Source organism: Diadema antillarum, unplaced genomic scaffold (genome assembly GCF_040938485.1).
Source record: "Diadema antillarum isolate AM-2024a unplaced genomic scaffold, OU_Dant_1.0 seq00002296_RagTag, whole genome shotgun sequence".
NCBI classification, from domain to species: domain Eukaryota; kingdom Metazoa; phylum Echinodermata; class Echinoidea; order Diadematoida; family Diadematidae; genus Diadema; species Diadema antillarum.
This window is the reverse complement of record NW_027272918.1, coordinates 82,889-96,424: the sequence shown is the minus strand read 5'-3', so window position 1 is coordinate 96,424 and position 13,536 is coordinate 82,889. Positions and strand designations below refer to the sequence as shown.

Sequence of the window (13,536 nt, the reverse complement as noted above, 5' to 3'; positions counted from 1 at the left end):
TAAAACATGTTTCTCTAAACTATAGCACTCCGAGAGCACAAGCCTCCACACAGGTCTTAGGGTCAGATATAGAATTGTGTATGCATCTTAACAAACAAACAAACAAACAAACAAACAAACAAACAAACAAACAAACAAACTGGATTCTGGTCACAATCTAGATCACTCCCCAAAACAAATCACCTCAGCTTTTACCACAACACATGATAAATTTTATTACAATCTGTTCATAACATATTGAGTTATATTGCTTTCAACAAACAAACCTACACCAGGAAAAACATAACTTCATCAGGTGATTGCCACTAGGTAATTACATGTATGCCAGCCACAAGTGATGGAAGACCTCTATCAGGGATAAAATGAATTATCCCACAGCAGATATTTGTAATTATAAACTCTTTTCCTCTCTGCAGGAATTTTCAGTTAAACAACCATCATATCCCCTGCATTCAACCAAGATTATAATGATGTCTTGTCTAGAAGCATACATGTTTGAGGTTAGAAACATTTTATAATTGTTTGTGTGTGTAACAGTGTGCGTGTGTGCTACTGCATCAAGCGAGTGTTAGCCATTCTAGTCGATATGATTTTCAAGGATGGGGGAACTGATAATTTCATCCGTATCTGACAAACATAAGACCATCACTGGAATCGCTAGTGGTGTTTGGGTGTTTGTGTGCTGGTGGTTTTGGGGTGTCTATATAATTCCCTTTAAACAGTCCTAACAAGTATTACATTTCCATCGATGCAGTACACATATTTGAGAAGACTCCATACTTTGTTGGCCTACTGAGAGGGAATGAGAGATGGCTGTAAAATGTAAATTCTGTCTCACCTCCTTGAGTCGCTCTGATCGGGAGTTATCACCTCTCTCACTCTCCTCTAGTAGTTCTTTCTCCTGCAAAGTTAAAATGTGTATATGGCTGTGAGTAAATTCTATAATATGGCATAATGTACTCAATATAACTCAAACTAAATAGCAATGTATGAATTCATATATCTGACAAATCACAAATGGTCACAACAACAACATGGCAATTTTTTTAAATATCTTTTTCTTGCCCATGTAAAGAACATACATGTATCTGTAAGAGTACAACACTGTAAAAAAAAACACATGTCAACAGCAAACAGAGAATATATTTTCAAGACTAAGGAAGAAAATAGCAAAATTGTATAGCATGAGATAGGGAAAGCAAAGAAGACAATAAATAAAATTAAAGCCTTGTTAATTGATAACAACTGAATGGCATATCTTAAATTGTCAATCTTTATGTATGACTACCAAGAATTTAGCTTCTAAATAATGAACTGAAGGAAATACCGTGGAAGGTAGACAAAAGAAAGAACAACAGTTTGAATTTTTAGCTTTATACATGTCAAATGCCTAGGGTGATCTCACTCCATTGAGGACGAGTCTCGAGTATACTTGGGCAGGTGTCTACAGGAAATGTGTGTTGTAGCAAAATAAGCCCATCCTCAATGGGTTAAATCAATTACTGGTCCATTCTTCTGCTCATTTCTTGAAACTTGACCTAATTTGTAAAGCTATGGGAATGGATCTTTGGGGTGTACAAGTTAAGGACTCTTGGCTAGCATGATGCCTCACCTCTTTCAGCAAAGCTAACCTCTTCTTATCAGCATTCAGTACAGCCAAGAAGGCAGGAGTAGTATCAGCTTTCACCTCTGAAGAATTATCCAACAACGAAAGAGAGTAAGAGAACTGAGTTACCACTGTCAAACTTGCATAACACACAATAAGCTTAACAATATCACTTGCATGCATAAAACCTAAGTTGAATCTCATGATCAGAATCAATATTCAACGGGTAGGTCAAATCATCAAAGTGAAATTCTGTCCTTACATCAGAGCATATCTTATTCATATGGTGGACTCGGTTTGAAAGGCATTTCCTAGTTCTCATGAAGAGAATGTTATAATTATATAATAAACATAAATACACAAACACATTCATAACCATTATCATGCAAACTTAACTTCATACATACTCTGAAAATATGCATCTATTTCATGGTGATCAGAGAAATAGCTGTACAAAACTACGCAAGTGATAAATCATGCATGACACATAATATCATATTTCTGTAAACCTCCTTTCCATGACCTTCCAATCGTTACTATGATGCATATGCTGAGAATAACACTATGATTAATATTGGAAAGGAACACCTCTAGGCAATACCACCTTTACAACTAAACTCAGGACCCACCTTGCTCACACAGTAGGACATCAATGTTTGGTGGAATGGCCAGCTTTCTGCTTGATATATGTGAAAGAAGGGTGGTCTTCCCCATTCTGAAATAAATAAAGGATTTTCTTCAGATGAAATAACATTGTGAAAGAACAGAAAAAGCGACAAATATACCTTGCAAGTAAAATATTCAGATCTTGGGCCACAACCACTACTCAGCATTGAAATAACTGAAATAAAAATGAATACATTACAGCAATTTTTCTCTATACATATCACCATTTCATCAAATACAATACTGCCGAGTATATCAATAATCTTTCCAATCATATTAATAACTTCTCATTTACTAGTTTGTAACATTTTCTTCCTCACTTTTAGCCATTGGAAAACTCACCCATTAGGTCCGACCAGACCATACCGGCGTCCCTGAGCTACGGTCAAAGAGGCATTAACAAAGAGCTCCTTGCCAGCAGCAGAAATTGAGAACTTGTCGACCTTCATGAATTTTGAGAAGACAAAAAGAAAATATCAATTTTCTCATCTTTTCTTAAAACCTTCTGACAACTACTCTTTCAATTTATAGACTGTAAAAGTAAAAAATATTTTTGTGAGTACCTGGTAATTTTTTTCTCGATCAGCAGCGTAAAATAAATTTGCATGTTTCTAATTGCACAATATTTTAAGAGCTGTAATGATGTTACATATGAAAAGCAAATATACTTATCAGCTTTTTACCTTTTATTTTCATGCTAATTTTATGTTGTGAGAAGTGCACTAAAATTTTCCATTTTCACAGTACCTGGAAATCAAGCTAGAATATTTGTTTTAATGGCAACACAGGAAATGGCAGTACTCTTTACAGGAGAAATATTCCCTTTAGCAGCTACGTTAAGCCAAATCAACTACACATATACTACCAGACAAATTAACAGGTCATAGAAATACAAACATCACACAGGACATACAATGACAAACTGAGATGAGTGAATCATATTGTTTGTGCACAACAATGACAAAATTCATGTATGCTGAACTTTTATACGTCAGACAAATGTTTTGGATTTTATGCTAGACAAAAGTTTGGGATTTTATGCAAACCAAAAACAAACAAACAAACACAAAAAGTGGCATCAAATGTATGAGAGTACTTAAAACAAAAAGGCAGAGAGAAACAAACTACTTTTTTTTTAAAAAGACAAGACATGTTCTCAGTCTAATGGAAGAGAAACTAGAAATATCGCTTTGGCGACTGATGCCTCCGCCATAATGCATGATTCTCCCAATAGGTGTATGGTACAATGTCTTTACAATGTGTGATGACAGTTTCACATAACTGGCAAAATACTGAAATGACAAGTTTGTCAGAAATATCTTGAATGTTCACTTTCATTGAACTGGGTTTGCTATGATTGTCTAAGAGTGCAGTTACACATATTTGGGGAATTGAGAATTTTTACTTGACTTCTGACCGACCCTTTTATAAGTTTATGCATTGAGTAATTCTCAAGGTATGAAGAAAGAGTGTAATTACAGTACAAAATAGATTTTTTTTTTTGCATTTAAACCTGGCCTTTGACCCTTAACCTTTAACCTTCTGGCTGGAAATTTCCCAGAGAATCTGTATGAGGTAATACATGTATATATTAAGTTTTAAAACTAATAATGCAAGCATTGCATATACTAGTATATGAGGAATATAGTAAACTTTTGAGGAGTTGACCTTGACCTTTGACCCCTGACTATTGACCCATGACCCCTAAATTCCCTAGATAATCCCTGCCAGTCAGTACATGCGTATGTACCAAGTTCCATGAAAATACATCGAACCATTTGCGAGAAAAGTGAAATTGTAACATTTTCACCTAACTTTTGACCTTTGACCTTATGACATAAAACTCTCTCTGGAGAATCTTTACGCAGTAGTACATGTCTACACTAAGTCTCAAGAAAATACCTTCGAGCATTGCATAGATATGGGGGAAATAGCAACATTTTTAGCATTTGACCTTGACCTTTTGACCTTTGACCTCTTGCCAATGTCACTAAAATCTACTCAACTAATTGCCCCATCATACATCATCCTTGCACCAAGTTTGGTGAAAGCTGCTTCATCCAGTTTTGAGTTATTACGTAAACAGATAAATTTAAAGGACAAGTCCACCTTCATATACATAAGGATTGAGAAAATGCAGCATTATTAGTAGAACCCATCAGTGAAAGTTTGAGGAAAATTGGACAATCCGTTCAAAAGTTACGAATATTTTAAGTATCTGCGCAGTCACTGCTGGAAGAGAAGACTACTACAGTGTATGATGTCACATGCGTACAACTATATAAGGAAAATAAAAAGAGAATTTCACAAAACTTTACTTTTTGAATAAAGTGCACATTTCTTCGACTTGCTACTGACGTATGTTAAGGGTAATATCATTCCCCCTGCCTTCAGAAAGAGAGAAGTCGAGTGTTCTTTTGTTATGCGAGAAAAATAGAAATATGTTGAATTTTCTTTATTCTTTCTTTATATCGTTGTAATCATGTGACATCACAAGCTATAGTAGTCTTTTCATCCAGCTGTGACTGAGCAGAAACTTCAAAAATTCATAATTTTTTAACAAATTGTTCTCTTTTGCTCAAACTCTCATTGATGTGTTCTACTAATATTGCTGCATTCACTTAACCCACATGTCTATGAAGGTGAACTTGTCCTTTAAGGATTTGACCTTGATCTTTGACCTTTGACCTCTGTCCGATTTCACTAAAAAACTAATCAAGTAATTGTCCCATCACACATCATCCTCCGACAAAGTTTGGTGAAATTTGCTCAATCCAGTCTTGAGTTATCGCGTAAACAAATACAATTTAATGATTTGACCTTGACCTTTGACCTTTGGCCGATTTCACCCAAAATCTTATCAAGTAATTGCCCTATCATACTTTATACTTGGACCAAGTTTGGTAAAATTCCAGTCAATATTACTCAAGTTATCGCGTAAACGAATGCGGACGGACGGACGGACGGACGGACGGACGGACAACCCGAAAACATAATGTCTCTGGCACCACTTTGTGGCAGAGGCATAAAAAGGCAATGGAAATGAAAGAACCAGGCAGAAAGCATAGTATCATTTTTTATCTCATTCATTTTTTTGGAAAAGGAAAGTATACCTTGATGTCTGTAGCATTTTCCAGTGCAGCACCTTTGATATTACTCTCCTGTTGAGACAGGGCAAAGTTGGACAGCTCACCATCCTCCAGCATCAGTTGCCTCATTTGGTCCTAGGATATAATTTAACCACATGGTATACAGTATTAGATAAACAGCTGGGTTGCATGGTGGCCCATATGGTACTGAGACAGGGCTATGGTATGTAATGTCCTACAACATTATAACCACATTAACCACATGGTATAGTAGTAGATAGAAAGCTGGGGGGGGGGGGTATCAAATGTATGGTGTTAGCACAAGGCAACAGTATTCAATGTCCTGCAACATTACAGCCAATCAATTTAAGCACATCATATTCAATCACTGTGCTGGATAGTGTGAATGAAGTTAATGCTTACTGAATGATTCCAACTATCATAAAAGTGGATATTTTTGTGTGAGGAATCTTTGGCGCTCAGCCAGTATATGACTTTCACTTGTTTTTTAATAAAGCGGAATCAAGACATCAACTATAGAAACATATGGCATGCAAAAACATTTGCATGCTTTAATTTTTGCACCAGTTTCTGGTTGCGCCAAATTTGAGAAAATTTCCACTTTTACAGTAACTACATGTAGTTGATTGAAAGTCTATTACTGAGTGTCATAATGTTCTGTGTATAAACTTGAATCAGCAAATCAATGCTATCAATTTGCATAACTTTCGGTGGATTTTGACTTTACATTTTGTGCTACCTGTGGCTGAAAATACACAGCACTGATATCTTACTGTGATTGTACAAAGGGAATAAGTGAAATGTAAGTATGCACATATTTTGAAGTGTTTTCAAATGTTCATTGCATACTCTTTTCACAGCAACCAAAACAGAGAGAGCCAGAATGAGGGGGAATAAAGGGAAGTGTGAATTCTTACCCGTTTCTTCTTTTTCTTCATTTCCTTTCTGCTCATTTTCTTTTCCTCTTTCTCTTCTGTAGGTTGGTCTACACAAACAAAAGAACAATAAAAAAAATATTTGTAACACAGAAAGAATGACAATTGTATTCATTTCTTTTCTTTTGTATTGTTTACTACATTTAAATGAGTTTGTTTTATTCAAAGTTTGGTATCTTGCCATCACTTCTAGTTGACTCCATGGTTTAATGTTGTCTAGATCCAATGTTGGTCTCCATTATATGCAGTACCAAAAAATGGCAATATTTTCACAGAAAGATACACAAACTTCCATAAATGATAGATTTAAAAATATCAATGAGATGTTAAATTTCATAACTGACAAGCAGCAGACAACTCTACTATCCCAGTTTAATACTTTTCTTTTGTATTTTATTTTTCTTTTACAAAGTATGGTCATTAGTGCCTACAAAAAAGGAAACCAATAGTGGATTATTTCAGCTTTTTCATTCTTAGACATCACATGAAATGATTGCAAACATAAATGTCAATATGGCCCTTCTCTGCACTATCAATCCTATGAATATCAATACAGCCATGTTCTGCACTATGAATCTCACAGGACAGCAGCATGAAGTGTCAGTAAACACACATTGTGTTAATATGACTGTGTGTGAATTGATTGTGGCTGAAGCTGTTTAGATTGCATGGCACAAACGCTGTATTAAAACACACACCAGCCTATCACACATTCCATAGCTTGATTGCCGTACAAGAAAAGCAAAGTGAATCTGGTAAAAAATTGCAGCACAATGCAGGATCTGTTACGTCACAATATTTTTTTTTTTGCTTATTGTTGGATTCCCAAATGTGTGAGAATAAAACTTTGAAGAATATGACAGAGTTGTTACAATACCTTCAGCTGCTACAGCATCTACTGGTCCCTCCTGTAATGACTCCTCTTCCTCCACAATCTCTTCCCTCTTCCTTCGGGCCTCTGCTTCCTTTGCTTCCTTCTCCTTCCTCACCCTCTCTTTCTCCTCCTCCTCTTCTTTCTTCTTTTTCTCCTCTTCCTCCTCATCATTCATCTCATCCAAGAAGGCAAATCGTCCTGTCAGGAATATGAATAAGATTTTGAATATTATCATGTTGCTACCAACATCTTCCCTCTGATATCGTAAACATCTGTCTCCCTTCCAAAACAACATTATATCAAATCAAGAGACAAAACAGATTGATGCTCAAATGTTGTCATGTTACAGCTAATAGAGAATTACAATACTAGCACTGTTAATCTTGCAGAGTTCATGCTCTTTTTGAATTGCATGGCAATGGATTGCTTGATGATCAATTAGCAACTACATTGAAACCACTGGCATTTGCATTTGGATATTCAAAAAGAGAAGAAGACTTGGGTGAAAGAATGGCATCGACCAATTGTGTCAAATTTTGTCATGGAAAGCTGGTATGGTTCCCCTAAGTTAGACAAGAGTATTTAGATTTGTGGCCTAAATTCATATTCATCTGTGTTATGCTGAACAGAAAAATGGCTTTGATCAAAAGATAAGAGCTACTTCTACCTGTATCTGTTCTTTTTCTGTATCAAAACTGTGTGCATACTTTCATCTAATTTACGCTTTCCCGATGTACTGTAAAAGTGGAAATTTTCGCCATTTTCGCGGTGTTGAAATTTTGGTCCATTTCGTGCAACCAGAAACTATCGCGAAAATAAAAGCACACAAATATTTTTGCTTGCCTTATATTCCAGTAGTTTATGTCTTGATTCCACGTTATTAAACATACTCGAAACTCTTCTTACCCCGCTGAGCGCGAAAAATTAGTTGCGTAAAAATATCCACTTTTACAGTAGTAGTGTGCTTGTTTTGCTATAAAACTGTTATGAAGACGTATGTAGCAATCAAGGCCAAGCTCAATAGATTTTGACTTTCGCTGACCCCATTTGGGTGTCCTTATAGTGTGTAACAAAAGAGACCAGTGCAAGCTCTATCCATATCCTCATGTCCAATCGACAATTTGCATTGTTTGATGGCAAGTGCACTTGACTGTGGAAAGAGGCTACATGTACTCTTCGACTGCTTTTGCACAGGTGGATTACCAACCTGTCCATTTTTTTGTCAACTGGCAAAAAGAATCTGTTTGGGGGCATTGAAGATTCTCAGAGATTTGTGGGAGGACAGATTAAGATTAACATAAGCTTATTACATTCAGATTTATATTCATCTTTATTGATCTATGATAGCACATAGAAATTTTGTTTCCGCTGACATTTGTACAACAATACAGACACATCTCACATCACAGTTACTTGTTCCATGATAGTTACAATGAACATTATGAACATAACATGTCAATAAATCAACTAAAAATGTCCTGATTTTTGTTTCTAACAGTTCCATTTACTTGGCTACATGACAGCAAATTCTTATTTGACACTGGAACAAGTAAAATAGCTGATCAATTTCAAATCCTAATTACACAGAGCATAAAGAGACAATATTTCTTATATCTGAAAAGCAGATGGTAAGTAAAATGGATGAAATCACTGGTTCTTTTTTGTCTAAATCCTTAGAAATATCAATGCATAAATTGTTTGAGAATGTGACTACAAATATGTGCAATGCCTGGTGACAGCCAAGTTGTAATGATTTTATCAACAGCATACAAGTGGTACTAAGTGGTACCTTTCTTGGGTTTCTTCTTCTTGTCTTTCTTTTCTTTGCCTTGTGAAGATGTTTCAGTCTCTTCCTCAGCTGCTGCCTCTTGCTGTGATTAGAGAAAGAAGAAGGATAGGCCATGTTCAGTTATGCCAATATGACCTTGGTGTGTTTGTTGAAAGTATTTTACCTGCTCTATAGGTTCACCAATAACCAATGGGAAGAGGGTATGTTGTGTTGCAAGTCTGAGGGGAATTACTACATCACAGATACATCAAGTTAAAGACTCTCTCTAAAAATTCTTTTCAATTTCTCATTTGTACTGTATCTTGTATGAGATTACTACACTATACCTGTATTTAACATCAGAGTATTCTGATTTAAGCCCAATATGATATCTGCCTTACTAGAAATGACCAACTATGGCATTACTCTAATCTCATACCAAGCTTGGTCAAAGGCATTATGGAGTAGCAAGAAGGTATACAAATTGACTGGACCATGTGCAATCAGAGCATGTTATATTGCCAACACGACTTTATTATTATGCGATGTCTGCCACATGAACTGTGCATTATGGTACAATGAACCAAGGCCTGTTTGAGATGAGTCACGTCCAGCAAATGAGGGAAAACTCACACAGCAGGAAATGATGATCTTTATTATAAAAAGTCAACATGTAATGTTACGTAGCATCCTAATGACTATCAATTATGATAATTGAGATGAAGATTGGGGGATCTTGCAGGACGATATTGTTGTATCAAGAAGACATAATATACAATGTATAGGTTCAGATAGAACGAACAAATATTTGACAAAAAAAATGTTTGAATACAAAATTTCTATGAGTAATAAAGACATGAAGTGATATGTTTCAAGAAATCCTACAATGCAACAAGGAAGCATCCGACACTACCTCTGCTTGAAGTGTATCTTGTTTGCTGGTAGCCTTTGGAGCAGGCTGTGATTTCTCCTCTTCCAACGGTAATGCATTGTCCTCTTCTTTATCCTCATCCTCTTCTGCATCGTTCTCCACATCGTTGTCCATCTCATCCAGGAGAGCAAAACCACCTGTCAGAATATAATATCAATCTTTTCCTTGGGTGTGGAGAATGAATGAACGGAGTTATATTGAAAATGGGTTCATGCTGAGTCTCCAAGAAAAGACTAATCCAACCATAGTCTGCAAGTGAAATGTAAAGGACTACATGCAACGTGGACAATTACTTGCTGCCATGGATGCACCCAATCTGAATCACTGCAAAAGCGGTGAAGTGATAGAACCATATGGCCTCTTAGAGTTGTTTTTTTCTTTAAAAATATAAAAGAATCGACCATTACCAAACCCGCATCACAGAGTATAAGTACAGTAAAGCAATCATCTATCTGTATAGGGCAAATATTTTATGAAATTTTTATTTTCGCAAATTTCGCGAGTCAGGTGATATTCACGAAATTAAAGACATGCGAAAACAATGACACTGATCCCGATACGAATGTGACACACAAAAATACATATCTCCTTTCAGTACAGTACTCCATGATCGCGAATTTAACCACTCAATCATCGGGAAGTCCCAATTTGCGAAAACTTAGACTCGCTAAATATGGCGTATACAGTATCTTGATGATACTGGTCCACACTGATTATTCATACCCGATTTACAAAACTAGTAAGAGTAATATTGTTTAGGGCTGAATGAGCCTCTTGTTTAAACATATTGCCGTGGTAATGAGATCGAAATGATCATAACATTACAACACCCTCATGAAACAGGTGGTGTACACTATAAACAGTGGTAACTTTGCTTTCACCTCTATCCTGAGCAAAATCATGATACTGTACGAGCTGAAATTTTTGAATATATAGTCTTTATAGATATCATTGGGATTGCTACTTGTCAGACATTTTTGTGTGTTGCTGATTGCACGGTTGTGAGGGTTTGGTAATCCTTACTTCACCTTTCACAACATATAAAAGATTGAGTAACAACTGACAACAGCAGTACTGATTCTTTTTTCTCTCTCTCTAAAATATCCTGTACTAGTACATAAACAAATGATGTGTTCTGCATTCAAAGTACTGCACTGTCATGTTGTCATGCCCCAGTTATCACTATGGTATGGTCCACACAGCATGCTAGATCTACAGCAGTTACTGTCCTAGTTGCATACTATCCAGTGCAGGCATAGCTTTATTCTTTTAAAAAAATCATTTTTTTTTACGCACATTTATATTTATGCATTATTTTTTTATGTGTACAGGTGGGTCACGACATTTGCTAAAATAAAACCACTGCAAAAATTTCAGCTTGTACAGTATTCAACAGTCCATTCACCTTTCTTAGGCTGCTGTTTCTTTCCTTTCTTTCCTTTCACAGGTTTGGGCTCCTCTTCCTCCTCCTCCTCTTCATCCAATTCTTCTTCCTTTCATTTAAAACATTGGTGTACAAAATACATGTTGATAACAAATAATGCTGCCTAACTATCTATTCCAGTTTGCATGGTTTGAAATCATGAAGATGTTAACTTCATTGTGATAATAAAAGTTGATAATGAAAGTTCATACTTCCCATTACAAAAGTACTGCTACAATTACTTGTATTTGTGCTTTACTTGAACAGTGCATGCAAATAGCCACGGACCACAGATTTGGTATCAATGAAATTCCGTGCTAGAAGAAAGCTTTGTTTTTTTCATTTTCCATTGTAAACTGATAATACATGGAAGTGCACAATTACTGCTTCAGGACTGTGCCACATGCATATGAACCAGAGCAAACAAATAAAATACTGTTGTAAAATGTAAGATTTCTTTGTGAGGCAATGGGCAGAGGGTCATTTCTATACACCTGTGCTAGCAACACACTCATCGTGTGAAGCTGGCATAGAACTGCACAAAAGATGAGATAGTCAAGAAGTCAACAAAAGCATCGTCATCATATGCCTGAATTCTTGATAGCAGAATGTTTAACCTACATATTCAGTAGGTCTTTCTATCTATGGAGTGCTATGCATTTGCCTTCTAATCTTAGACACTTGCAATAAATCATCATTTAAAATAAAGTTAACTTCACTAATAGCTATGATGATTACATGATCCTGACATTTAGCACAATACTTTTGGTTGATTTGTTCTTCCATAATATTCAGTGGCTACAGAATAGAGTTGACATACATGTACTGTATATGTCAAGGAGAATTGCTGTGTTTGGCATGCCAAAGTTATTTGGGATAAATTTCTAGAGAACACGGGTCTTTGAGAATTGAAAAAGACAGACAAACAAACAAACAAACAAATAAACAAACACATAAACGACACAGTTGAATTATCTTTCCCTTCTTCTTCATGAAAGACAATGTGATACAAGTGTATAGAAGGTCTACATAAATTTATGTGTATCTACAGTGTTCAATAGGCAATCCATCATACCTGCAGAGCCAATTGGCTCATCTTGTTTTGCAGTTGTTGTTCCTCTTCATCATCCGAATCATCACGTCCTTTGTTCTTGCCCTTCTTCTTCTTGGCCTTTTTCTTAGAGTCTGCCCAAGAGACATGCAAAAGGAAACTGTACCGTAACAATACCATATCAATATTGAGTACCTGGTAAGTCTCAGAATGTATGGAATTTACACACTTATTTTTAGCAATAGACCTCCCTGATAAAAGGAGTTTGATAGTATTTATGTGGACTTAAAATCTCACAAAATTATGTGTGTGTCCTCATTCCATCTCTTCATAATCATACTAAACTGATCTTCCATGCATTGATGGCATGACATTCTAAACATGGACCAAGCTTATCTCAGCCTGGCAAATCGGACACCTAACAAAAGGTAAAGGTGAGATCATATCATTTCATTCTCATCATGTGCTGAGTTTCCTGCCCTCTTAATTTTAACAGAACTCTGCACTGCTCATGGTGTCATAATTTACTACATATGGAGATTTAATTAAGCCATTTTCTTTGCGTGGAAGGAGAGCGTATATCTCCTATCTTTCATCTTGTCTGTTTTTTTTTTTGTTCCCTCCATGTGCCTTCAAGTCACCTTGCCATGATATCCTTGGACTTATATTTCATTTCAAGACCATGGCTTATCTGTTGTAATACAGGTAAAACATAAGCTGTCCTGATAAAATTAAGAGCCCATTCTAACTCCAAGCTCCCAAAATGATTGGAAACATGGGGTGGTACCTGTAGAAAATGGTTCAACCAGCAATGATACCATCAATTTTGCTCAAATTTAAACCTCATTTGGAATACTGTTCCACAATAAAAAGAAGAAGAAGAAGGAGAAAAAGAAGAAGAAGAAGGAGAAAAAGGAGAAGAAGAAGAAGAAGAAGAAGGAATAGCCACTGCTGAGAAAACAGTTATCCACGAGATCACCTTTAGCTGAGCTAGTCCTGCTAGATTCTTCTTCCTCGTCCACCATGTCTTGTTTGTTCATTGCTGCAGCAATGGGATCTGGAATGTCATCATCACTGTCATCATCTCGCTTCCCTTTTTTATTTCTCTTCTCCTTTTTCTTGTCTGCAATCAAACAAAAGACATAAAAAGAAGACTTATAGCAATCTCTCAA

General features: G+C 36.1%; 1 protein-coding gene across 1 annotated transcript in view; it reads right to left on the bottom strand.

The window, feature by feature from the left end:
* Nucleotides 1–13,536, bottom strand: part of LOC139714492 (ATP-binding cassette sub-family F member 1-like) — a 28,270-nt gene that overhangs the window by 12,331 nt on the left and 2,403 nt on the right. The window contains exons 3-14 of the mRNA XM_071626194.1: nt 13,344–13,487; nt 12,389–12,498; nt 11,296–11,383; nt 9,873–10,027; nt 8,981–9,062; nt 7,195–7,389; nt 6,300–6,367; nt 5,386–5,496; nt 2,615–2,715; nt 2,236–2,321; nt 1,613–1,689; nt 839–901 (exon numbers count right to left, since the gene is read on the bottom strand). Of these exons, the coding sequence (XP_071482295.1) occupies nt 839–901; nt 1,613–1,689; nt 2,236–2,321; nt 2,615–2,715; nt 5,386–5,496; nt 6,300–6,367; nt 7,195–7,389; nt 8,981–9,062; nt 9,873–10,027; nt 11,296–11,383; nt 12,389–12,498; nt 13,344–13,487 (1,280 nt within the window). The remainder of the gene's footprint in view (nt 1–838; nt 902–1,612; nt 1,690–2,235; nt 2,322–2,614; nt 2,716–5,385; nt 5,497–6,299; nt 6,368–7,194; nt 7,390–8,980; nt 9,063–9,872; nt 10,028–11,295; nt 11,384–12,388; nt 12,499–13,343; nt 13,488–13,536) is intronic.